Source organism: Ictalurus furcatus, chromosome 20 (genome assembly GCF_023375685.1).
Source record: "Ictalurus furcatus strain D&B chromosome 20, Billie_1.0, whole genome shotgun sequence".
NCBI classification, from domain to species: domain Eukaryota; kingdom Metazoa; phylum Chordata; class Actinopteri; order Siluriformes; family Ictaluridae; genus Ictalurus; species Ictalurus furcatus.
This window is the reverse complement of record NC_071274.1, coordinates 686,984-713,137: the sequence shown is the minus strand read 5'-3', so window position 1 is coordinate 713,137 and position 26,154 is coordinate 686,984. Positions and strand designations below refer to the sequence as shown.

The following is a 26,154-nucleotide window of genomic DNA, read 5'->3' as shown; positions in this document are numbered from 1 at the left end:
TTTGGCTTTCTTCATATCAATCTGTACAGGAAAAAAAAAAAGTCTAATTTTTATAGAGTAAAATATGCAAGTACAATTGAGTTCTCAGGTTTTGTATAACTTGAAAAGCACTAATGTCATGGTTTCTTTCCTCATTAGACACTTGCGACTCTCTGTCTCACGTATTCATTGCATCGATGGAGGAAATGCAGACGCTCCACTCATAATCGTGTGTTAGTTCTCGTATTTACAATGCAAGAATCATTCTGTGTGAATGAAAACTTCCCGTAATGGATATTTAACCTGCACAATGTAAAGTGTACATGACAAACTGAAGGCTGTCTTTTCTGAATTTACTCTCATGCTGATGTTTTTTTTCTTCTGAAGCTCAGTTTGTAGATTTGTGGCGGTGCAACAGTAGTTAATATTTATTGTACAATTAACTTTAAAGATAGTGACTGGATTGTTTCAAACACAGTAAAATAAATGTGTTTGTACAGACCTGCATGGCTACGTCCTTTATTTAGAGGAGGTTGTATTCTGTTTGAATGCTGTCTGAAATGTGAATAAACACATTTTTATTATAAATAAATAAATAAATAAATAAATAAATAAGTTATTTATAGTTTAAGACAATTTATTAGTTGGTTATTTATAGACACTTTTATTTACCAGATGGTTCAATAAATTACTAATAATAAACTGATAATAATCCGCTGTAAAAATACTGCGCCTCTTGTGCTTCTTAATAAGTACTCTTTTTACTTATTCATTGCTCGAACCGGACTCTTTCCGTTAGCAAATATTTTTACCGTTATTATCTCTCTCTCTCTCTCTATATATATATATATATATATATATATATATATATATATATATATATATACACCCATCGGTATATATCTTAGTTTTGAAGCTGTGATCTAAGATACACCAATATCTCTGCTGTCACAGAGGCGAAGTTCCCGATACTTCGCTCCATGTAATACTTCTCTCAATGTAATACATGCATTTCTTATAACATTGACTCGCTTCCACACAGACAGCAGTACACTATGACTTCATAAAATTCTAATTCTATTTCTAAATTTTTGATGAGTCCTACCGGTCAGTGGTGAGGCTGCATCGGTCTTTCACTCTGCACAACAAAGGGCAAATCATCTTCGCATCAACACGGACTTCAGGGTGAAACTTCTCCACGAGCGTCCTCCGGTTTGCTTGTTGTCCAGAAAAGCTGAAAGCCTCGCGCAGCCCAGCCAGGAGACGCCAAACTGTCGTGGAAATTACACAACACTCGCGGACTCGTCCTCTGAAGGTAAAAAGGTTTATTACAGAAAGATGGTTAATACCCGGTAGAATAAAGCAGGATAGAATAATGAGAGCGCTCTGAAGCACTCATACTGAACCACTACTATAGATATGAAACTCAGAGCATGACATAATTCTGTGTACCGATAAGAAGCGGTTTGAGGCAGTTCACACAGGCTTTGTTTTAGGATCTTGGAAGATGTTTAGACGAACCTTGAACAGAACAACATGTTTGTGTCTCTGTACGCAGATAAACATTCTGTACAGATCTCACTGACATGACGTGGCCTTCTTAGGCGTTATCCTCATATGAGAATGAAACAGAACAAGAACAAAACTATTACAAAGTAAAAATGAGTCATTTCCCTCACACTAACGACAGGATTTTATTTATATAAATTTGTATAAATGTTTAGCATATTTATTGCTAACACTAGATAACTAGGTAAAATGAGCTACCTATGAATGAATTCATTAAGGTGTTCTAATCTTTATTTTTAACTGTAGACACCTTGCTAACATGAGCTAACCTGACATGATTTTATTCACATCTTTCATAATGTTCATTTTTAACGCCAGCTAGCTGGCTAACATAAGCTAAATTGTTGGTTTTTGAATGGGGTTTAGTTCACTGCTATGCTATCTAGCTAGACTGGCTAACATATACTAACCTGAGAGGATGTCCGAGAGGATCTTTAAGTCCTCCTCAAACATGTGTACAATCCTTACTGCTAATGGTTGCTAGCTAGCTAACATAACCTGAGAGGATTTCTGAGATTGATACATATTCATAATCTTCACTGACACAATCGTCACTAGCCAGCTAGTGTTCAAATATTCTGACAGGATTCTATTTATTTATTTAGTTATATTTTTAAAAATGTGTTTAATTGTCATGGGTATGCTAATAAGAAGATTTCCAATCTTGTTAAAAACCTGTTTATAACAGTTATAAAAACTTATGCTAACATTAAGTAGCGAACAATCTAATCTGACAGGATTTTTGAAAGGATTTTAAGTCACATTCATGTGTTTATAATTCTCAACGCTAACATTTGTTAGCTAACTAACATAAGCTAAGCTGACAGGATTTTAGATGAGTTTTTGCAACAAAAAAAAATGTGTTTAACTTTCACAGCTATGCTAGCTAGCTAACATAACCTAATCTCACATGATGTTTTAGAGGACTTGTTTATGGTTTTCACTGGTAGCTTTTTGGCTAACATAAGCTAACCTGACGGGGGTTCTGAGAGGAATTCAGAGTACATGTTCATAATCAGTGCTAACACTAGTGAGCCTCTGAGGTCTGAGGAAAGATCCTACTCCATTAAGAAGATGCCATACAATCTATTTTTATTTAATACAATGTTGTTATAAAAACAATTGCCGTCTAAAGATCAATATTTTGGAAGGATCATTGTCCTTCTCAGCAATCTTATCAGTTATGGAGGACAAAACTCCCTTCTATCAAGGAATAATTTATATACCAAGTTTTACAAGATATACCAAGCAATTTGTACTCCAAGAAAATGCAAGATCATTATTTATCTTACATTTTCTTCATTTCATCACAAGTCAAGTGCTTTCTTAATAAACTTTTATTATGTTTTAAATTAAAATGAGTGACAACGGCTAATTTTTATCATTACTGATGTCGTCCGGGTCGAAGGAGAAAGGCTGATCGTAGCCCATGAGGTGATTGTAGTCGTGTGGCATGTCGAACAGCATCGGGTTTATGAGCATCGACTGCTTCTTGGCGTAGAAACTCGTGAACATTCGGCTCACGTCTGGGACTTTCACGTCGCTCTGGTGAAACGTGGTCTTCTTCTCCACCAGCAGCGCGCTGTACGTGACAGCCGTGTACATGTCCGTCTCTTTGTCGTGATACAAGCGCACCACGTAGCCTTTGGTGATGAGGTGGAGGAGGACCGGAGTCAGGAACGTGAAGAAGCCGATAAAACCGCAGAAAGCCGCCTTCATCGCAAAGCTGCTCATGCCGATGCCCGTCTTCATGAGGACGAGGGGCATCACACACAAACTGAACATGCTACTGGAGTAGGAGAAAAACTTCACGCCTGAAAATCAAACACAAACCTAGTTACTCAATACGGAATGATTTATAATAAGACAGATTTCGACCAATCACAGACAGCGTGCAAACAACCAATAGGGTCACAGAATTGAAATTTTAGAACCAGCTGTCAGGATTTACACAATAAGCAACTTTTTGTAATGCTGTGATTTTTCTCTTTGGTCGGAGTAAAATTTTATTTTTGTACGTGACAAATAGGATATTACAGAACTAATGTTTTATATTATACTATACTATAGGTACTATAATAAATTACTCTAGGATACTAATAAAAAAAAACTGCTAAGACTAGTTTAGAGACTAGTTTAGAAATTAGCTTAGATTCTAATGATAAATATGACAGGAATACTCTGAGATACCAATAATAAAACAGGGAAGAATACTTTTGGATACTAATGATAAATCCATTAGGAATACTCCAGGATACCAGTAATAATACAGGCAGAAATACACATAATAATAATAATAATAATAATAATAATAATTACAATAATACAGGTAGGAATACTCTGAGATACTATGTGTCTCAGAGGATTCCTACCTGTATTATTTGGCTTCGAAATAATTTTCACGACGTCATGATTCATCTTGAAGCTGTTTTATGAGAATTTTTTATAACAAGGTGTGTCGCTTTCGCAATGTGTAGCAACTGATGCTGATATTCACTTCCTTAACAGCTCTGTCACTGAACTGGGGTCACTTACATGTAAACCACTTTGGATAAAAGCTTCTGGCAAATCAGACATCATAAATGTAGATCTAATCATGTCTTTTATTGGCACTTTTTTCTTACTTAATTAAAGCAAAACATTTGTGCGATTAGCCAAATGGGAATGTAGTGCAAGTGAATTACCGAGCACGGCCTTGCCCAGATTGCCGGTGTAGATCAGAATTCCGTCGTCAGTACTGCCCGGCAGTGAGGAATAACATCGTCCGTACGCGCAGGGTCGAATCTGAAGAATAAAGAACAAAGTTAGAACTTAGAAGATCATATAAAATTAAATAAATAGAACACATGGATTCTGAGTAAAAGATTTTACCCACAGCAAATCCAGACTTAAAGAAGATTCCATACAACAAACACACACGATATGAGGATTAGAATATCGATTTCTCCATAATATATTGGCATCATGATAGACGTTTCTGACTATTCTGAGTATCAACAGGTGGTGTACTTTTAAATCTCTATTATTACTCGTGTAAGAAGTAACTAACCTGTTTTTACACTCCCTTTCCTTCTTAAATATGATCTGTTTTGTTTGCACTCTTTTCAAAACCTAAATATTGTGATACATATTGTACGTCATCTTTAATTATCACAAAATGATATTTTTGACTTGAATGAGTAGAAAAATCACCAAACTGTATTAAACTCCGTGATAAAGTATATTGATAAAGTATATATATATATATATATATATATATATTTTTTTTTTTTAATATATAATTACAAATACTGAATGGAGCTGATTTGATGTTCAAGTTTTCTACATTTTTAAAAAAATTTTATTTATATTTATTTAAAATATTTACATATTTTTAAACCCGTGTTTTTTCAGTGTTCTTTTTGCATGAACTAAAACACTTTAAATACACTGCTGTATTGCTGGAAGATTGTTAGCAAGTGTAAATACTGTGATATAAATATATTCATGTATTATAAAAATGTGTTTAAATCTTACGATGTGATACTATTGATATTGTACCACTAACACCAACTTAAAATGAAAGGCTCAACAAAATAAGCAGATGTGACTCCTGATGTCTTACAGCTGTATGTTCTGCCTTCTGAAATATCTCAGTAATTTCAATTAAGACATTAACATTATAATTAATTAAAGTATTAATTAGACTTCCTAAAGGTGACCATTCCCCCTGCAGGGAAGGTAACATGTTGTATTTTGTTTTATAAACATGTGTAGTAGATTCCCATGTTCACCTGATTTCTCTGGGATCTTAAGGATGTTAAGGATGTTAAGGATGTCCTCTGGACTGACTGCAGTAAATGATGGTTATTGTTCAGAGCAGAAGATGTTGTCTGAGAGCTGCTCAGGAAATAAACGCTGCCTCGGTGGATGTGTTTTAATATCTGCTGATTTCTTGAGATAAATCTAAACCTCGGTAAGACATTTAAATGGAACATTTTCAGAAACGTTAACGTTATTCTACCTATTCGGATTACTGCAGAGCCGCCATGTACAACCCGGAAGTACTTCAACAGCGCGACCCCCTGGAAGCCGACTGTTATTAGTGTCTCGATATAATTAACCAAAAAAAATGAGAAAAATAATACAATACGAATACATGATCACATAATTGATATTATTTGTATTTCAATTGGAGTTTACAAATAAAGATATGAAAGGTCGAGTACTCGCCGGAAGTGAATTCTACTAAAGTAGAAGAAGAAAGAGGGGAACGCTTCCGGTTGTGGGAGGCAGTCATTAGTTTAGTGGTTTCCAGGAGAAGAAGAGCGAGTTAGTGTATCGTGAGGTAAATCCGTGTTTCACAGTTTCTGTTCATGTAAATGTTGTGTAATATGTTATTTTATAAGAATATAGACCAGCGTTCATTTCCACAGACTCGTCTTGGTAACGTGAGTCGGCTATGTGTCGTGTTAGCTAAAAGCTAACGTAAGCTTAGTTGTGTTTGGTTGGTTTCCGTTTTACATTTGCTGACAGCAATACACAGCGCGTGCGGAGAGCTGGGGATGACAGAGGGATGAAAGAAAAGGGGGGAGAGAGGAGAAATATAAACAAGAAAATACATTGAAGGAAATGTAGAATAAAGGGGAGAAAGCTGTCTGATAAAAACGGTTGGTGAGGAAAAAAGAGAAAGAAAGAAAAGAGAGAAGACAATTAATACAAGGATGAAAGTGAAAGGAGGAGAAGAAAAGACACTAGAAATAGTTAGGCTTTTTTTAAAAGTGGTTAAAAACGTTTGAGTCGAAAAGAAAGGAAGGAAGATGAGAAAATAAAGAAGACAAGAAGGAAAATACACGGTGGAAAAGGGGGAAATAAAACGGAAGAAAAGAGTAATGATAAAAAAAGGACAAAAATAAGAGAAAGATATGGGGAGGAAATAGATGAGAGTAAAAGGAAATAAAGAAGACAAGCGGAAAGAATGGAAGAATTGGGTAATTAATTCATGAAAAGTTTTAGAAGAAGAAGAGGAAAGTTCTCCAGTTCCAGACTTCCAAACAGCTAGTTTAATTTTATTATGAAGAGAGAAATGTTGGAAGAGCAAGAAAGAAGGAAAAAAAGTGTTAGAGAAAATAAATCCGAGACAAAAAGGGAAGCAGAGAGGAAGAAAAAGAGAGGAATAAGTAGTAAAGAAGTGAGAGTATGTTTACTAAATTTTTTTTAATGTAATTTATTTTGCTGAAATTTTATCCAAAACATTAGAGAGTCGTTGCTTTAAACGGTTTAGATTGTTTTTAATTTGGGAAAATAATAATAATAACAACTGTTTTACTGGAAATAAAGAAAATAAAATACATTTAAATAAGTATATTGGTAAGATTTAGCTTCTACATAAATGATGTTTTTAGGAACGCTTGTGATATTTTTTGTATTTGGCTCATTAATGTTTGTGTTTTACAGAACAAGGAGAAGAAGCGCTGAACTGAACAGAAGATGGGTAAGAGCTGTCGGTCGATGTTGTCACTCACACAGTTGCCAAGGAAACTTATTAAAAATCAAAAAATAAACGCAGTCTGAAAGGTGTATAGGGCTGAATTTAAAAAAACAGTTATCGTTTCTATAGTGCTGGTTCATTCGCAGGTTTTCTCTTTATTCTCGTTAATGCGAGGTCTTGAACGATGTGTAGGATGGAATCATCGCGGTAACAGTGGATCTGAAAAGGGTCAAAGGTCATGACAAGGTCGGATATCCGAAATAGTTTTTCTGCCATCGCTTCCTTCGTGTTTAAAGACTGATGAGAAGGATTAGACGTAATGATAAATAGTAATGACGAGAAGGATTAGACGTGTCGGCGGTTTAGAAGTTCCCGTCCATGCTCTTCGACTTGTTTTTTAAAGAGATGTTTGTTTATGTAACGTTTATGGAAGGAGTCTCTAGTGTCGGCGCTGTGTAGGAGTCCGAGGTAAAGCTGTAACATCTTCAGGGCAGAGTTGTTTACACATGGTGACATGCTGTTGTAGGAAACTCTGGTAGTAACTCTGTTTCATTGTTTTGTTTTAAATTAGTTTTTTGGGTTTTTTTTTTTTCCAGACTGTGAAGAGAAGACGTACGGTGGCTGTGAAGGGCCAGATGCCATGTACGTCAAACTGATCTCTTCTGACGGTCACGAGTTCATCGTGAAGAGAGAACACGCGCTAACATCAGGAACCATCAAAGCCATGCTGAGTGGCCCTGGTGAGTACGCCCGCACGCATGTGTATGTTGATGGATCTAAAGCTAACTCGTGTGCGCATTTACTTTTGGCACACCCCCCCCCCCCCCCCCCCAATACTGATATTATACAGATACTGTGATGACTCGTCGTTATTGTACACTTTTCTGAGATATCATGTCTTTATTAATTAATTATTAAAGATGTATTGTTAGATATTTTTATTTTATTCTTATAAATAAAATACTATTTTTATAAGATAAAATGGGTTTTTGTTAATAATATTAAGCATTACTTTATTGCTGGAAAAGATGTTCGAAAACTTGTGTATCGTGAATCACAGTTCATTGATTCGTTGATTCATTGATTCGTGACACTCCCTTAAATGGAGTATCCTCTACAACTTTCGGAATATATTTGACGACCTCGTTACATATTTCACGCGCTGCTTATTTGCAGTAACTATAAAAAATCATTTTAAAAAACTGATTTTGGTTCCTGTGTTTAGTTTACATTACTTTTATTTTACCTCTTACATTTCTGACACTTTTTCCCCTCTAAAATATTATTTTAATAGATTATAAAAATATTCTTAAGTATATTTATAAAATAAATTATTTGAATTATTTCTATATTTGTTCTTTTGTAGATATATACGCATATGGCTGCAAAAAAAAATTTGAATTATTTGTATTATAAAATATTATATATATTATTTACTATAATAGATAACTATTTATTATAGATAATTCACTTTTATAAAATTACAATTGTACATTTAATTATTTGGATTATATTTATATATTTGCAGCTGTAGATATCTACACATGACTGCAAAAAAAGTTAATTTCTTTTATAAATTGTTCTAAAATATTATATTTAATAATGTATAATACATTAATTTGATATTATAATTTTTTATGAAATTACATTTACACTTTTTTTTAAATTGTAATCATATTTTGGAAAATATATTCTAACAATAAATTATTTGGATTATATTCATTAGATATTAATATTTGTTGCCATATAGAAACATCTGTATATGGAAGCAAAATTTTATTTTATAATGTGTATGTTTTATGTTGTTATTTATGTATAATATAAATATTATTTTTAACCTTACAGGCCATTTTGCTGCAGAAAAAATATATAAAGTTTATATATTTTAATTTACATTTAATATGAGCTTAAGTAATAATTTATTTCTTTGTGTTATTTGAAGCGCAGTAAATATTTTGCAGCTCTAATTTCTTTTCTTCGTCCAACAGGCCAGTTTGCTGAAAACGAAACGAACGAAGTGAATTTCCGAGAGATCCCGTCTCACGTCCTCTCCAAAGTCTGCATGTATTTCACCTACAAAGTCCGATACACCAACAGCTCCACAGAAATCCCAGAGTTCCCCATCGCCCCGGAAATCGCCCTGGAACTGCTCATGGCCGCAAACTTCTTAGATTGTTAAACGCGTTCGCCGTGCATGTGCTGGAAACGTTTAAACAATAGGCAAAATGTTTGGCAGAAGGACGTGTTGTATGCTTTTTAAATTTAGTTCCCACAGTATTAGTTTTGTCCATGCCACAGAATTTCCTGAAGTGGAGGTCGTTAAGCAGATAGCATGCAGTGTCTGTTCCCCCTCCACTACTAACCTGTGAAACTTATCACATTAATAAAAATAATTTAATAATTAACTTTAAAGAAGAATTCATTAAATTGTTTTTCCCTAAGAGCTGACAATATTCATGAATTATTAATAAGCATTAATAAGAGAATTCGCCCGATTTCAGAAATCTGATTCAAGATCTTTATTGTTGAATGCAACAAGCTTCCTCATACAGTAAGAGTCTTAGTTTGCACACACTCTGTGCATTAAAATCTTATCAGTGCACGAGAGTTCTGAATATCTGAAATACACTCGCAGAGCACTTTATTAGGAACACCTGCAGTAATGCAGTGCATAAAATCATGCAGGTTCAGGTCAGGAGCTTCAGGTAATGTTCACATCAACCATCAGAATGTTGTGGGGAAGTTTGATCTCAGTGATTGTGGTCGTGGCTTGTTTGTGTCAGATGGGCTGGTTGAGTATTTTCTATGACTGCTGATCTCCTGGGATTTTCACACACAACAGTCTCTAGAGTTTACTCAGAACGGTGCAATAAAGAGTAAACATCCAGTGAGGGGCGGTTCTGCGGACGGGAAAGCCTTGTTGATGAGAGAGTTCAGAGGAGAATGGCCAGACTGTTTGGAGCTGACAGAAAGGCTACAGTAACTCGGATATCCGCTCTGTACAATTGTGGTGAACAGAAAAGCATCTCAGAATGCACATCACATTGATCCTTGAGGTAGATGGGCTACAAAAAGCAACAGACCACATCGGGTTCCACGTCTGACAGAACAGAAAGCTGAGTCTCACCAAAACTGGATAGGTGAAGACTGGAAAAACGTCACCTGGTCTGATGAATCTCGATTTCTGCTGAGGCACACAGATGGTAAGATCAGAATTTGGCGCCAACAGCTTTAACCCATGGACCCAACCTGGATTGTGTCAGCAATCCAAGCTGGTGGAGGTAGTGTAATGGTGTGGGGAATGTTTTCTTGGCACACTTTGGCATGCCACAGCCTATTTGAGTGTTGTTTCTGACCGTGTGCATCCCTTCATGGCCACAATTTACCATCTTCTAACAGCTGCTTCCAGCACGATAATGCATCGTGTCACAAAGCTAAAGTCGTCTCAAACCGGTTTCATGGATGTGACTGTGGGTTCCGTGTTCTTCAGTGGCCTTCCCAGTCACCGGATCTGAATCCTGTACAGCACCTTTGGGATGTGGTAGAACGGGAGATTCGCAGCATGAAAGTGCACCTGAAAGATCTGCAGGAATTGTGTGGTGCTGTCATGTCACCATGGAGCAGAATCTCAAAGAAGTTTCCAAAATCTTGTGGAATCCATGCCAAGAAGCTTTGAGGCTGTTTTGAGAGCAAAGGGAGGCCTGTATTACTATAATGTTCCTAATAAAGTGCCCTGTGAGTACACGTAAGGAGCAAAGACGTCTGTCTCAGTGGGTGTGGTCTGTCTTTTCCAAATATTGATCATTCGGGGGGGTGGGGGGGATTCATTGTGAATGTTTAGAGCTAGTGTTTTGTTTTTTTTGTTTTTGGTTTTTTTTGTTTGTTTGTTTAATATATTTTTTATTGTTTCATTAAATGAAATGGACAGAACATATTAAGCAAAATATTCTTGCATCCTTGTCAGTTGTTCTTTTCAACGCGGCGCTGCTGAATTCTGGATTGTGATTGGTCAAAAGGTGTTGCTTAATTTTCTATAACAGCAGCTCTGACAATAGCGCAGCTGCACATTGCATAATTATTCAATCCCAGTAGTCACATTTGAAACGTTCTACATCATGGTAGAAAGGTGAAACACTTGTAGGGTTCTCCATATGACCTTAAAGAGTTAAAAGGGTTCCTTGATAGGTTCTTTGTATAGTTAAAGATTCTTAACATTTCTAAATGTGCTCTGCTTTTCTGAAACCCTCTACTGTAAGGTTCAAGACTTCCATCATTTACATTAGACATGTACATGTCAGTGCTTTGCAGATGTTTTAGTGCCCTATATATATATATATATATATATATATATATATATATTTTTTTTTTTTAAACAGATAAGAGGAAAAATAAAAAAAGGAACTGAGAGACATAAAGTAAAATCTTTTTGTTGATAATTTTAAGCGCCTTAACATCAGAATAACTCTACGAAGCACGAAAAAAAGAGACTGTGTCTCTACATTCAGGTCTGGATGAATTGTATCGTGTCAGGTCTGAGATGTCGTTCCTAGTTTTGGAAATTTATTTCGACATCTATGAAGCATTAATATGTTTATTCCAGGCAAATTCACAGGTATAAAATCCTGATATTCCATGGGTCTGTTTGTCCTTCAGTAGCAGAGGAAATTAAGCTTCTCGTTGCGGTCTCTGTTCTCCCGGACATGTGTGCTGAAGTTGTGAGCTCCACAGCCGTAACGTGCTGGGCAGGAGCTTCACGAGAACATGCTCGACACCTTTTCCCTGGTCACCCACATCCATTTTCAACTGGACTGGCCTCTATTTCGTCCAGGGGAATCTGCCAATTAACGGTCAGGGAAGCCAAAGTAGTGAGGTAGGTCCTGCAGTAATCAAGAGCCTCCTCCCATGTTTTGTTCTCCTTCACAAACGTCAAGCTTCTGTAACAAAAGAAATAACATCTGCTGGAACAGTTGGTGGTGATCTCTCCCATTGGACCTAAAACAACACAATCATCAATGTTGTTGAAGCCCCACGTAAAGAAAGTAAGATTTTGTCCATCAGACCATTGCCAGGTGTTTGAGAGTGGCTTGGTTCTCTCCAGCTCAATCCAGGTGAACATGCTGGAGCTGAGACTGCACAAGTCTGTTTTGCTCCTCGGCAGTCGTGATGGTTGCGAGGTCTGTGTAGTTCTGTCTACAGTAGCGCTGAGCTTCAGACCAGTTTATTGACTTGTAAATTAACGTATAGTTTCTGAACAGACCTACAGACGTGCCACAGAGTATCAGCGGGACCAAAATAATGAAGAACGATTTCATCTTTCGGCGACGATGTGTCTGAACTCTGTCTTTCCTGTGCAGTGGCTCACCTCACACCTTTTATATGTTAAATTGGAGGTGGGATCAAGGACGTGAAGGATCTCCTGATTTTAATTGGTGACCAGCAAACAGATCTGATCTCTGGTACACCAGATAGTCCGATGGAAATTTAACCAAATCTTGGTCAAATGTAAAAAGGGACGCATCATGTTTTGAAAATAACTTTCCGTACCTGATGTAATCTACATATTAGTTTCATTTACATGACCTTCTTGTTCAACTTTCAGCCTTACCCATATTTGGAATGGGAATCGTTGAACTCACTGAGTCACCTCGGTCATGACCGAAATGATTCATTGAATCAGGGGACCGGTTTCAGCAAACATGCAAACCAACACAATTTCTGAATGGGTCAATTTATGGGTATACCTTAATGTAGTTAGCAAGTAAGCACATTTTGCATGATACCAACAAACCAAGGGCAACTTGTAAAATGTCATATATAGGCATTCTGTCCTGATCCATAATAGGACTTAAAAATTTAAGGTGTATAAATATTACACATACACTCTCTTTCCCTCTCACTCTCTCAATTTCTCACAATAACCTAATGTTATCCCCCCCCCCCCCCCCCCCCCCCACACACATTTTTATAACAACAAAAAGTTAAGGGTCTTTAATGCTAACTAAGTGGTTCGTTTGTTTGTTTTTGTTTTTTTGTAATTAGCAGAAGATGTGGATCAAACATGGATGCAGCTTAAATGTAGTTAAATTACTCTTCACCATTTAGCTAGCTAGTTTAAGTTACATGCATTTTCCATAATCAATCAAATTACATATTCTCACTGGCTGACAGAGTGAATGTTATAGACGGTATGAAATGTGCGTTGTCTTATTTTCAACTAGAATTAGCTAATGATTTCCACTGGATTGCTGAGATATCCAGGACATTTTGGACGTAGTCTAGAGCAGTCTAAATCACTATTGTGACATTTTATTGTTTGGGGTTTTTTGTTTTTGTTTGTTATACTTTGTATTGCACATCTAGACTACAGGTGATGTGCATCGTTAATTTGGCATAGTTAAGTCCATCTAATACATTTTATTTTTAATCAGAAAAGATCGGTTATTAGCAGCATTCATACAATTTGATGCGTACAGTATGCACTGCTTTGTGAGCTATCCAATCGTAGTGCACGACGGACTGGGATACAGTTAGCCAATCTGGATCCAGGATAGAGCTATAACTAGCCAATCGTAGCGCAGGAGGCGGGACTTGTCAAAAAAATGCGGATGTGACGAGAAAAAGAACGCGTCTAGAACTTGCGGGAGTTCCAACATGGCGTCGATGCAGGTGAGTAACAAAACTACAGTAAACAATCCGAGTTAATTCAAACTGTTAGATGGAGATTTTAATTGACATAGCTAACGGCTATCGTTACAGGCAGAATATGTTATCCAGTATCTGTTTGTTAAATCGTTATCTATGAACGGAATTCGAAAATCATGGATATTGAGCCAGTTAGTCTTGGCTCTCGTGTTAGCTGGGTTAGCTAGTCGGATGTGTAGCTTCAGCATAGCATACATTCCTAGCAATAATTTAAAACTAGATTTGAATATATATCTTTCGTCAGCCTATCTATGATGTTTGTCTGTTAGCAAATCATTTACAGACTGAACTATTAATACTTTAATATACAGAAAGGTTACTACTAATAATAATTATAATAAAAACAATTGTATGAAGAATTAATCCAGGCTTGTTTTGAGACCTAACAAAGTGTTTAACTCACGGTAATGAGAGGACATTTAAATACATTCATCGGAGCAGGTCAAAGGGGTGCACAAACTTTTAAGAGCTGCGCATTAGTCTAAGACGCAGTGGAGATTCCAATGGAGATTTGTTCTCCCCCTGCAGCTGGAATCTAGGGGGTGTACAAATTTTTGCACTCAGCTGTATTTATGGTTTTTCCTTTGTAGAAAAGGTTACAGAAGGAACTGTTGGCTTTGCAGAGTGATCCTCCGCCCGGAATGACGCTGAACGAAAGAAGCGTTCAGAATACGATCACGGAGTAAGTGCTCGTAGTTCGTTTAAAAATGTATTTAAATGAAATATTTTTTTCTTTCTGTTTGATTTATACAGACTGTCTTCTCAAACACGACGTCTGTTACGGATGCAGTAGTTTAGAACACACACACACACACACACACACACACACACAGGAGAGAGAAGTGTGTTTAATCGTCCTTGGCGGCGTCTAACTTGCGTCTCTTGTCCAGGTGGTTTATAGATATGGAGGGCGCTCCCGGAACCCTGTACGAAGGCGAGAAGTTCCAGCTTCTCTTCAAGTTCAGCAGCAGATACCCGTTCGACTCTCCTCAGGTGAACCTCGGGAGCGCCAGAGTGCACAGTGTTTTCTCTTCACTTCCTCAAGTGCCCTTCATCTTAACCCCTGTCCCTCTGTGTCATACAGGTCATGTTTACCGGCGAGAACATTCCGGTCCATCCGCACGTCTACAGCAACGGACACATCTGTCTGTCCATTTTAACGGAGGACTGGAGTCCGGCTCTGTCCGTCCAGTCCGTGTGTCTTAGTATTATCAGCATGCTGTCCAGCTGCAAAGAGAAGGTCAGTGTCACCTCAGCAGCTCGTCAGACAAGCTCGACCCGCGTTCCCCATGAGAGCGGCGTGCTCCCCGGGAGCGCGTAACTTGTAGAAACCGGTCGGTCAGGAATGAGAAGAACGCGAGTCTCCCGCTTTTCTACATTTTTAAATAATTTCCTTGCGTGAGATGGAAAAAAATAGCACCGTCCAGGTTGCACCCCCTAGCAGGCGTGTACAGATTGAATGTTTTGGGTTTATGTTTATTTTATTATGACAGCGTTTTATTAATGATTAGAATGTTATAAAGCGGGACCGGGTGAAAAGCTTCATCGCCTGATGAATGTTTCTATCTTACGGAGATGAAACAAGTACATGTTTACCCCACGTCAGAATGTTTAATGATCTGAGTTTTGCTCTTTACTCTGTCTGTAGCGACGTCCACCTGATAACTCCTTCTACGTACGAACGTGTAACAAAAACCCAAAGAAGACAAAGTGGTGGTATCACGGTGAGAGATTTAATCACAGCCGTCGTGTACGTGACTTTTTTACTCGTATTTCACTTCGAGACTGTAAACCAACATGCTGCTGTTTATTCCTTCTCTTGCTCTCTCTCTCTCTCTCTCTCTCTCTCTCTCTCACTGTCTCTCTCGCTCTCTCTCTCTCTCTCTCACTGTCTCTCTCGCTCTCTCTGTCTCTCTCTCACTGTCTCTCTCTCTCTCTCTCACTGTCTCTCTCTCTCTCACTGTCTCTCTCTCTCTCTCACTGTCTCTCTCTCTCTCTCTCACTGTCTCTCACTGTCTCTCTCTCTCTCTCACTGTCTCTCTCTCTGTCTCTCTCTCTCTCTCTCTCTGTCTCTCTCTCTCTCTCACTGTCTCTCTCTCTCTCTCACTGTCTCTCTCTCTGTCTCTCTCTCTCTCTCTCTCACTGTCTCTCTCTCTGTCTCTCTCTCTCTCTCTGTCTCTCTCTCTCTCTCACTGTCTCTCTCTCTGTCTCTCTCTCTCTCTCACTGTCTCTCTCTCTGTCTCTCTCTCTCTCTCTCTGTCTCTCTCTCTCTCTCTCACTGTCTCTCTCTCTCTCACTGTCTCTCTCTCTCTCTCTCTCTCTCACTGTCTCTCTCTCTCTCTCTCTCTCACTGTCTCTCTCTCTCTCTCTCTCTCACTGTCTCTCTCTCTCTGTCTCTCTCTCTCTGTCTCTCTCGCTCTCTCTCCTTCTCTCTCTGTCTCTCTCTCTCCTCCTCTCTCTCTCTGTCTCTCTCTCTCTTTCACTCACTGTCTCTCTCTCTGTCTCTCTCGCTCTCTCTCTCCTTCTCTCTCTGTCTCTCTCTCTCTCCTCCTCTCTCTCTCTGTCTCTCTCTCTCTCTCCTTACAGATGATACGTGTTAGTAGTTCTGGGACTTTTAGCGTACTCCAGTTGAAAACAGACTCATGGACGGTACACTTGCACTTTTTCGGATCTTCGGTCCCGGGACTGAGCGGGCCTCTCGGGAGAAACGGCGTATTTGGAGCGTTACACTTCAGCAGGCTGAAAAAAACCTGAAGAAACTCCAGGAATGTAAAACTCCACGTGTACAGAGTGAGAAGCGAGAACGATGCGTATAAGGAGAGGGTTTATAAACGGCGGGATTGGTGCTGGATCACTTTTTACCTCTTTTCCACTGACTCGGTGGAGCCGGTGCTGGTTCTGGGAACCGTTAAACCTTTTAAAGACGTGTTCTGCGATTCCACTGGTTTCGTGTTCGGTTACCGTGTGAGTTTATTGACGAACAGCCTGTAGGGGAGAAAGTTCGGCTGTGGGAACGCGTTTTAACACCCAGTTGTCCATCCGCAGTACAAAAGCATCATGTTTAGCGCTTTTCACTGGACCTGTAACTGCACGTTAGCGTTAGCGTTAGCAATATGGCTTCCGTACAGTTCATTCCGTGGACCGGTAATTCACGGTTATATTTATTATTTCATAATAATCTTCCAAACTAGATGCCATGCGTGTGAAATATAGCTATTTAGATAAAATCGATATAAATATAGCTATTTAAATGTAGCTACTTGTTACAGTAACAAAACAACAAACAGTTTGAGTTCATGTCGTTGTCATGGCAGCGAAAGGACCACGCCCACAAGCTCTCACTTTGTTGTCTCCTCGGTTTCAGTTGAGCGTCTCATTGGTGAATAGAATCGCGTTTGGATTTGGTGGTGAAGACGGTTGAGAAACGGTTTTGGGAATAAGCCCCGCCCCCAGGACCGGCCCCATCACACGGTATCAGTGGACAAGCGATAGTTCTTTTTCTTTTTTCTTTCTTTAACGTCTTTTCAGGTTGACGTTTCGTGCAATAATTATTTTAGAATGTTAAAGGTGTGTAAAGGCAGTCAGTCCCGGAGCATAAATATAAAACGGAATGAGAAGTTTGTTTTAGATCACGAGATTTAAAAATACGACTCGCTTCAGATAATAATAATAATAATAATAATAACAATAACCTTTTTATTTTGAATGCAGTCCGAGAGGTTTGGTGTCTTGATTTCTGGCATTAGTTAGTTTGTTTGTTTAGTTGTGACTCCGCCCCTCTTAGGCCCCACCTCCCGCGGTTTAAAGCTTTATATGTCAATATACAGTACTTGAGAAATCCAGTAGTAGTGGAGCAAATGCTGTGTCCCAGAATGCAGTGCGGCTGCGTGAGTCGGCTCGGCTAGGTGCGATCTACGTGATGACGAGGGCGGTGGTGTTAACTGTGGTATCAGCATGTTTGAGTGTACAGATGAGGAGGAGAGACAGCTGGGCAGATTTAAGGATCTAAAGCGCCGCTGCATCGCATCGCCCTTTTTAGGTAGAGATGATGCGAGGATAAACCTCACTGCACCGTTATCAACAAGGCATTGTGGGAAATGTAGGGAAACATTAATCAGAGTGAAGATAGAGCAGCCACGATGTCAACGAAAGACGTTTAACCAAAAAGCTACACCTATAATAACCCCGTGTTAATTATAAATACTGACTTGTCCGTTGTTCAGGGTGGATTTTTCCTTTAAGAAGCAAAAAATGCAGCGAACATGTCTCTGCTGATTGGGTAAATTTATTACAACGTGAACACACTGGAGATTTCATCAGGCTTGGTCTTTAGCGTGTCCTGCGTGTCGACTGTAGAGAGGAGGCTCTGTTCTGTTTAATGTGTTACTGTAGAAATCTTTATTCAGTGGAACTGGACATGTTCCCCTCATCATTTATACAATTTTCGCAATATATTATTGCAGTAACAGACACAATATTGTCCTCATGGACACTTCACATTCCCATCATTACCCCATATAATATATTCAGGAGGAGGCGGACGTAGTCGGTCAATAAACGGAGAGGATTTCTTGTTTTAAAATGTGAGGAGTCGGCACAGCAGATAATTGGAGTGATTTTTAAAAGGGAAAAATGACGATAAGGACTGCAGGACTCGTAGGTAAGCTCAGTACCACTTACAGACGCTCTTCTTCTTCTTCAGTGTTTTGAGGAAGAGCTGACTTTTGGGGGGGGGTTAAAATGAATATCACCACTCGAGCCGTCTGTTCTGCTGTTACGTCAGGTTGTGTACACACTCAAGGTTTTTCACATGTTCCAGGTGAACTCTGAAATGTTGCAGCGCTGCGTTATGAAGGATGGTTTTATTCTTTTTTCCCGGTAGTTAATCTCTGGTGTTTAAAGCCCCAGCTGGAGTCTGAGGACTGGATTGGGTCAGATCTCTCTCTCTCTCTCTCTCTCTCTCTCTCTCTCTCTCTCTCTCTCTCTCAGATTTCAGGATGATTTTTGGGCTCGGGCTTTAAGGTTTAGTAATTTTTAATCTAATAATGTGTGATGGTTTGTGGGATTTTTTGTTGTTATTTAACATTATTTAAACAAAATGTTTGAATTTAAAAATATATAATATATTTTGAATGACTGCAGTCTCTGTGTTTTATATGCATTTATGTTAATGTGGTCTGAGTAACCCTCTGACAACTCCTTTGGTATTATTATTACTATTAATGCACTTGTTTATCAAGTTAGTTCATGAACATGGAGCAAATTAATCTGCACATAGTTGGTGGCTTAGTGGTTAGCGCGTTCGCCTCACACCTCCAGGTTGGGGTTTCGATTCCCACCGTGGCCCTGTGTGTGTGTGTGTGTGTGTGTGTGTGTGTGTGGAGTGTGCATGTTCTCCCTGTGCTGCGGGGGTTTCCTCCGGGTACTCCAGTTTCCTCCCCCAGTGCATGACATGCATGGTAGACTGATTGGCATGTCTAAAGTGTCCGTAGTGTATGAATGAGTGTGTATGTGATTGTGCCCTGCGATGGACTGGCACCCTGTCCAGGGTGTACCCCGCCTTGTGCCCCATGCTCCCTGGGATAGGCTCCAGGTTCCCTGTGACCCTGAAGAGGATAAAGCGGTATAGAAGATGGATGGATGGACGGTTTGGAGTTGAGGATATTCCACTGTTATTCCCACTGCTTCCTCTAGAGGGCAGCATCGCTATTTGTATTAGTTTGACTCATAAGCACACAATTTGCAAATTATGATATTATAACTTTATTAAATTATATATAATAACGAGTTACCGTTTAGGATCAGACAAGTAGAAGACAAAATATGATTAAACACTAAAAGATTCCGAGGGACAAGATTAATTTCTTCACAAAAAAAGTTCTTGGGCTGTCATAATGATAGAAAAATATTTTTGTTTGTTTACTTGTTTAAAACAGTATTATATAATAAACTGTATTGACAAAACGTCTCTTGCGCTTAAGGGTGAACCCTTGGTGTTTCCTCGTCAGAACGAGTTCCTCAGTAGAACTCTGTTGGGAATCAAAGAATCCACTGAAGAACCATACTGCTCACCAACCCCAGTAAATGTATTCCACAAGCAAGCACTGCATAGAACCCTACAACAAAGTGTAGTAGAACCCTCATTGGAGGCTTAGAACTCTTACATATTCAATGAACCCTCGAAGAGACCAAGTATCAAAATCCCTGGAAGGTTCCAGGTATGAAGAAGAAAATAATGTGCAATAATGTAGAGTTACCCAGTTAATACACACACAACGGTTCTTCAGGGGTTCTTTGGAGGTTCATCGGAACACTAAGGGTTCTTAGCTTCCTAAAAGGTTTCCACTTGGAACCTTTTCTAATATGAACGCACAACATTCCACCAGAGCGACTAAAACCTGTTCACATTGAGCTAAGGGTACACTCGTTCATGTGTAGAACCATTCTGGGAGGTTAAGAACTCATGATTATACCTGGAGCCTTGAAAAGAGGCATTTTTCTTACAGGTTCTAGGTATTAAGTAGAAAACAATGAGCAATAATTTGGAGTTTGTACAGCATGCTTACACCGATAATAAACACACACACACGCTTAGTAAAAAAGGGTTCTTTAAAGGTTCTTAGCTTACGGAAAGTGCTTGTTGAATGTTTTCTGACAGGGAAGCGTTTTGTTGTAGGGTTCTACACTGAACCTGTAATGAGTGGGAGCTCCTCCATCTGGAGAACATTTTATTGAAATCTCTCATAATACAGCAGAAGCTAAAAATAACAGATTGCAGTGAAAGTAAGAGGAACTAGTGAAAGTTCTGAAATATCTTCGGCTGACTCAAATTACCCAGAAATGAAGTGGAGTGCGCGGGGTGATGATGTTCCCCGATTGATTTAATAAACCTAAACCCTCAGTGTGACGTGTGAGTAAGAGAGACAAACAGCCTCATTCAGAAGTTTCTCCACATTCCACATTGTGCGTGTGTGTGTGTGTGTGTGTGTGAGAGTGAGAGTGCACTGTTACACATTTCCAGTTTTATTTCATAAAAGCAGATGAAATATTTCAGAGCAGAGGTTGGAATGGAGAGTGGTGGAAATCAGCATTATAAAAGTTGTATGTCTTACAGTGTCCTTACGCTGTAGTCATTACACTGTTCTGGATTAAATGGGATTCATCTAAACCTCCGTATCTTATAAGAGTCTCCTAAAAATAACGTGAACTTTAGATACGATCGGTGTGTCCTGTCTCTGAAAATTTTGGCACAGAAGTGTGTGTGTGATATCTGGGAAAGACATATTTGTCTCTGTATAAAAAGGGAAAAGCAAATTTAATAACAAACCCATCAGATCACTAAAATGTATAAGATTGTGTTTTTTTAAACTGTATTTTTACTTTGTTTTGTTTGCAGTGAAATTCAGAAAAAAGACCACACCTAAACACTCCTCTCATCGCTAGCTTCCCTTTCTGTGAAGTCTTTTTCTTTTCTTTTCTTTTTTTTTTTTGCACCCACCACCTCCCCACCCCGTCCTCACGACTTTAAACTCTCACGCCCGTGACCTTTAACCCGAGGTTCCCCGTCTACTCAGGAAAGGCGTGTTCTTCACTCTCAAGTGGAATTTTACTCAATTTGCTCAAAATGTCAGATTGCATCAGTGACTTTGACCCTTTGATCAGAAGCTTAAGTCTTTCTTTAATATGAAGCAATGAGGTTTAGGGGCGGAGCTAGGGGTGGGGCTAGAGCTTATACTACTTTTTCGTGTAAAATCGAACCACATAAATCTATTTGGAAAAAAAATAAACCAAGACAAAAATTCAAACAGGAGGATATTCATGAGAAGGTGTTTTTAAGTAATTTGGGCAAATTTGATGGTTTTGTTATGGACGTGTTTGAATGTGTTAAATGTAGTAAATTAAAAATAGAAGTAATACAGTTAAAAAGCACAGAAAGGTAATTCATTGGTGTATGCTGTATAATGTATTATCATCCATGATGTTAAAGATTTGCAACAAGTGCTTGAAGTTTCCAAATAAAAATATAAGGAATAAAAACAATCTGTGGCTTTAATTTTCATTTTAATGTAGCTGTAATTAGGGAAAAGTGTTCATTTGAAAGTTTATTTAATTATCTTTCCGCCTCTGCAGATGTTCAGCACAACAATGGAAGTCTTTTTTTGACTCCAGCAGCGGTTACAGGTGAACGCTGACGAGTTGTGAATCAGAACATAAAATAGTAAATAGTACTAATAATAATAATAATAATAACAATAACAATAACCTTTTTATTTTGAATGCAGTCCGAGAGGTTTGGTGTCTTGATTTCTGGCATTAGTTAGTTTGTTTGTTTAGTTGTGACTCCGCCCCTCTTAGGCCCCACCTCCCGCGGTTTAAAGCTTTATATGTCAATATACAGTACTTGAGAAATCCAGTAGTAGTGGAGCAAATGCTGTGTCCCAGAATGCAGTGCGGCTGCGTGAGTCGGCTCGGCTAGGTGGCGATCTACGTGATGACGAGGGCGGTGGTGTTAACTGTGGTATCAGCATGTTTGAGTGTACAGATGAGGAGGAGAGACAGCTGGGCAGATTTAAGGATCTAAAGCGCCGCTGCATCGCATCGCCCTTTTTAGGTAGAGATGATGCGAGGATAAACCTCACTAGTACTAGTAATAGTAGTAAATAGTAAAACTGGGAATTTCACAGACTAGGATCTTCTCATATGATTTTTTTAATTTAAAAGGTTCTCGAATGGACTGAAGGGCCGTCTAGACGTGTGTTAGTCATTATTTCTAACGTGGAAGTGTTTGAGAAACCGTTGTTCTGCCCAGATGAATCATGAACATGTTGTGTTAGCAGCGCTCCCATGAGATCAGCTAACGTCTTAGTGAAAGCTAAAACAACAGAGAGGAGATACATCCAGATCTGGATCAAGTCCAGGCTTCTGTGATTGTCATAACTCAGACTGTCGCATTACAGAAAGATTGTGTACCTTCATGAAAATGCGATTATTATGCCTTATTTTCAGCTCTATTAGGAAGGCAGGGACGGTGTTATAACCTTTCCGTTACTGATCATTAGCAGTTATGTACAGGTTTATTCCACTGACGTCACCATCGCTGGAACATGTGCCCTCTCTCTTTATTGGCTAAAAGCATCAGGATGTTATTAATGGGAAACCATATCACGATAAATGAATATCCCAAGAAGGGAGATCCCGTTATCTCTGCGATTACCGCGATTACTCACACACACTCAACACGTACCTGGAAACGCACATCACAGCCCGAGCTCAATTTCCTGTTTCCTCAACGTCACCGTTCACTATCAGCTCAGAGGAAGGGAAAAACCATGAGGATGCTTTAGAGAGAAAGTCACTCGTAATCATTTACATTTCAGCTACACGGTGATGATGAAACTGTGATTTTACACTTAATTCCACAGTTAGAATAATCATAATACACCTAGTACGATTCATGTATCTACACCGATCAGCCATAACATTAAAACCACTGACAGGTGACGTGAATAATGTTGATTCTCTCGTAACAGAGGCACCTGTGGGGGGGTATTTTTATTAGACACAAGTGAACAATCAGTTCTTGAAGTTGACGTGTTGGATGCAGGAAAAATGGGCAAGTGTAAGGATCTGAGCGACTTTGACAAGGGAGAGACTGTGGTGTCTAGACGTCTGGGTCAGAGCGTCTCCAAAACAGCAGGTGTGGTGGGGTGTTCCCGGTGTGCAGGGGTTAGTAGTGTTGTGGATAAAAAATGTCATAAAATAAACATAAGGGAGACCTAGCGTCCAGCAAAGGGGAGAAGAAGAAAAGACGGGCACCTAGACACATAGAAGCGGGATTAGGCGGACATTGACAAATTGGAATTACACTTTAAAGATCTTTAAGAGCAGTAGTAGTCAAAAAAGTCAAAAAGAGGTATACGAGCTGAGCTGAGGAGGGCTAATACACACACACACACACACGCTCGTACAGTCAAGGGCGGGCAAGTAGACACAACATACACACACACTCTCTCTTTCTCATACACACACATGAATAACTTTAATAATATCTTATAGTAATAGAGAAACTCTATAAAAAACAGAATAGTAGGATATGCAGGACAGTAGAACTGTAATGATATTAAGAAGTTGGAAGTACAGTAAACCGCTTTTCAAGTAGTATAAATATATATAAAATAAGAAATATAGTGCAAATATGAAAATAAATTATAAACTAGAAATACAGGAAAATGTAAACTTACTCATGACTCAAATGGTGAGGGTTCTTGTCTCGCAAGGAAGGCCTTAATTTTAAGAAAGAACCATGAGAACCCATTTATAGAAAGAACCCATTTATAAGGGTGGCTGAGTCAAGCTGCCCCCCCCTGCGAGATAACAGTAAGACCAAGGTCACTCTAGATTGTTTAGTCTTGTCCACTTTATTTTATGGGTTATTCAAACTCTCTGGTTTCGATTCCCTGGGTAAATGAAAAACGAAGTTTCTGATGCCCTGGGTAACTGAAAACTCTGGTTTCTGATCCTCTGAGTAACTAGAAACGCTGGGTTTTTATTTTCTGGGTTATTAGAAATGCCTGGGTTCTGATTTTATGTGTAAATTAAAACCCCTGGTTTCAATTCTATGTGTAAGTGGAATAGCCCTTTTCTGGAACATAAGAGTAAGGTAAATGAGCTCTTTTTTAACCCTATTGGTAGTGAGATCGTAGTCTTCTTGAAACATCTGGGTTATTTAGTGTGTAAGTACAGTATAAATACTGGAGCTTAAGCTCAGGGTATTGGGATCACCTCTGAGAATTCTCATCGGTGTGGATCTCGTGTGGTGGAACGGAACAATAAAGCTGGACCCTTGCTTCTTCTCACTCACGGCTGGTGTATTTTTTTCTATCTCCAACTGGGCTCAGAGGGAGACGTGAGTATTGGCTTCTATGATGAATTTTAAGTGTTTTTGGGTAATAGGCTAAATTTGAGCCAACAGTACCTACCAAAAGTGGTCCAAGGAAGGAGAACCGGTGAAACGGAGACAGGGTCGTGGGCTCCCAAGGCTCACTGATGCGTGAGAGGAGCGACGGCTGGCCTACGCTACGAACTTACAGGTTTTGATAGAGTCTATCACATATTTTGTTGCAGATTTTAAAAAAAGTTTTACAATTGCATATGTTATTATACAGCATTACACAATTACTATTATTTATTTTTGTGTTATATTAAAGATGACGAAGCTGTCTAATCTACATTCCAGCGGCGAATGATGACGTGTGTTATAATGTTACACTCTAATAACAAACTGACATTTTTGGGAAGTCAGACTTCCCAGTGTTCCTCTACGCACGGTGACCGGAAAGTGCGCTGAGTCCTGGTATCTCTCTCTCACTCTGTCTCACACACACACACACACATTCCTTTTGAATGAAAGCAGTGAGGGAGTGAAATGTCAGAGATGAGCAGCTGTGTGAGTTTGCATGAGCTTCATCTGGTTCCTGGAGGGAGAAAAGGGAATCCTATTCACACAGAACCGTCATGAGTCATAGCCAAAGCAGAACTGAGGGATCACTGCTTATCTTGATCACGTGTGGCGTTCCACAGGAAGCGTGTGTGTGCACTTCAGAAAACACAGACTCTGAAATCATGAAATCTGTTCGCTCCCATCGGGGCACGTCTCCATGATGTTCCTGTTTCATGCTGAAATAAAGTGAGTACATCTGATTTCGACTGCCGTGTGTGAGGTGTCGAGGTGGAACACACCCCCGGGGGGGGGAAACATTCAACAAGGATCCTTTCTTCTGGAAAGAAGTATTTTTTCGAGAGAGATTTTCAAAAGTTTTGTTTTCTTTTGTTAAAGGTTCTTGATTTGAACAAAAAGTTTATACACTGCTGACAAACGTATCACCAGGGAACACTTAAAGGTTTCATGTGGAACCCTACAACACACTGTTTGTGTCCCAGAAACCAAGTAGAACCCTTTCAGAGGCTGTGAACCCTTCAGTGAGCTCCTGAAGAGCTCTTGAGGAACGGGGTCTAGGTGTTAAGAAGAAAATAATGAGCAATAATTTGTACTGAGTTTGTAGCGCACACTTACCCGGTTAATACACACACTTTCAGGGGGGAAAATGTTCTTTAAGTGTTTTTAGCTCCCAAAAAAAGTTCTACTTGGAACCCTTTCTAATATTAATATTAGACATATAATATTAATATAAATATTACATTTACAGGTACACCATCAATATAACATGTTTTATTCCTCTTACACCACAGGAATTTATAAACTCCTCTGTTAATGTTAAATAAATGTCTCCTTACTTCAAGAAAACTTCACCGTATTAAAGATTTTAAAAATCTGTTCATTATTAGTGAAGCATCTGCCGTACAAATCCCTGTGGAAGAGCTGTTACTATAGAAACCATATATAAACGATAACGTATTAGAAAGAGCGCATTAGT

The 26,154-nt window shown here is 38.8% G+C and overlaps 3 protein-coding genes across 8 annotated transcripts; 2 read left to right on the top strand and 1 right to left on the bottom strand.

The window, feature by feature from the left end:
* Nucleotides 1-1,072: 1,072 nt before the first annotated feature.
* elocb (elongin C paralog b) lies at nt 1,073-9,436 on the top strand. 2 transcript variants are annotated; one of them, XM_053651936.1, is made up of 4 exons: nt 1,073-1,294; nt 6,985-7,021; nt 7,615-7,758; nt 9,007-9,436. In XM_053651936.1, exons 2-4 carry the CDS (start codon nt 7,018-7,020, stop codon nt 9,195-9,197), a joined length of 339 nt encoding a protein of 112 aa, XP_053507911.1. In that variant the 5' UTR covers nt 1,073-1,294; nt 6,985-7,017; the 3' UTR covers nt 9,198-9,436. The 2 variants fall into 2 exon arrangements, with proteins under 2 accessions (XP_053507911.1, XP_053507910.1); XM_053651935.1 differs by lacking the exon at nt 1,073-1,294 and adding an exon at nt 5,776-5,875.
* tmem70 (transmembrane protein 70) lies at nt 2,316-5,656 on the bottom strand. The gene is made up of 3 exons (XM_053651934.1): nt 5,322-5,656; nt 4,233-4,332; nt 2,316-3,362 (listed from the first exon to the last, which is right to left on the bottom strand). Exons 1-3 carry the CDS (start codon nt 5,523-5,525, stop codon nt 2,920-2,922), a joined length of 747 nt encoding a protein of 248 aa, XP_053507909.1. The 5' UTR covers nt 5,526-5,656; the 3' UTR covers nt 2,316-2,919.
* A 3,609-nt stretch (nt 9,437-13,045) lies between the features above and the next one.
* On the top strand, nt 13,046-18,857 carry ube2wa (ubiquitin conjugating enzyme E2 Wa). Of its 5 annotated transcripts, XR_008388760.1 has the most exons (8): nt 13,046-13,684; nt 14,311-14,402; nt 14,611-14,713; nt 14,805-14,960; nt 15,369-15,444; nt 16,324-16,864; nt 17,085-17,191; nt 17,592-18,857. XR_008388760.1 is itself a non-coding variant. In XM_053652022.1 (6 exons), exons 1-6 carry the CDS (start codon nt 13,670-13,672, stop codon nt 16,350-16,352), a joined length of 471 nt encoding a protein of 156 aa, XP_053507997.1. In that variant the 5' UTR covers nt 13,046-13,669; the 3' UTR covers nt 16,353-18,857. The 5 variants fall into 5 exon arrangements, 2 of the variants coding, with proteins under 2 accessions (XP_053507997.1, XP_053507998.1); XR_008388758.1 differs by having other exon boundaries at nt 17,085-18,857; XR_008388759.1 differs by having other exon boundaries at nt 16,324-17,191.
* Nucleotides 18,858-26,154: the final 7,297 nt, after the last annotated feature.

Excerpts from the sequence above, each read along its gene's own strand:
- tmem70 (XM_053651934.1), bottom strand. The coding sequence starts at position 5,525 with ATGTTCCATTTAAATGTCTTACCGAGGTTTAGATTTATCTCAAGAAAT. Across the intron at positions 4,333-5,321 it reads TAAGATCCCAGAGAAATCAG|ATTCGACCCTGCGCGTACGG; the intron begins GTGAACATGGGA and ends TTTATTCTTCAG. Across the intron at positions 3,363-4,232 it reads TCTGGGCAAGGCCGTGCTCG|GCGTGAAGTTTTTCTCCTAC; the intron begins GTAATTCACTTG and ends TTTGATTTTCAG.
- elocb (XM_053651936.1), top strand. Across the intron at positions 7,759-9,006 it reads AGCCATGCTGAGTGGCCCTG|GCCAGTTTGCTGAAAACGAA; the intron begins GTGAGTACGCCC and ends TTCGTCCAACAG.
- ube2wa (XM_053652022.1), top strand. Across the intron at positions 14,714-14,804 it reads ACCCGTTCGACTCTCCTCAG|GTCATGTTTACCGGCGAGAA; the intron begins GTGAACCTCGGG and ends TGTGTCATACAG. Across the intron at positions 15,445-16,323 it reads GACAAAGTGGTGGTATCACG|TTCTGGGACTTTTAGCGTAC; the intron begins GTGAGAGATTTA and ends ACGTGTTAGTAG.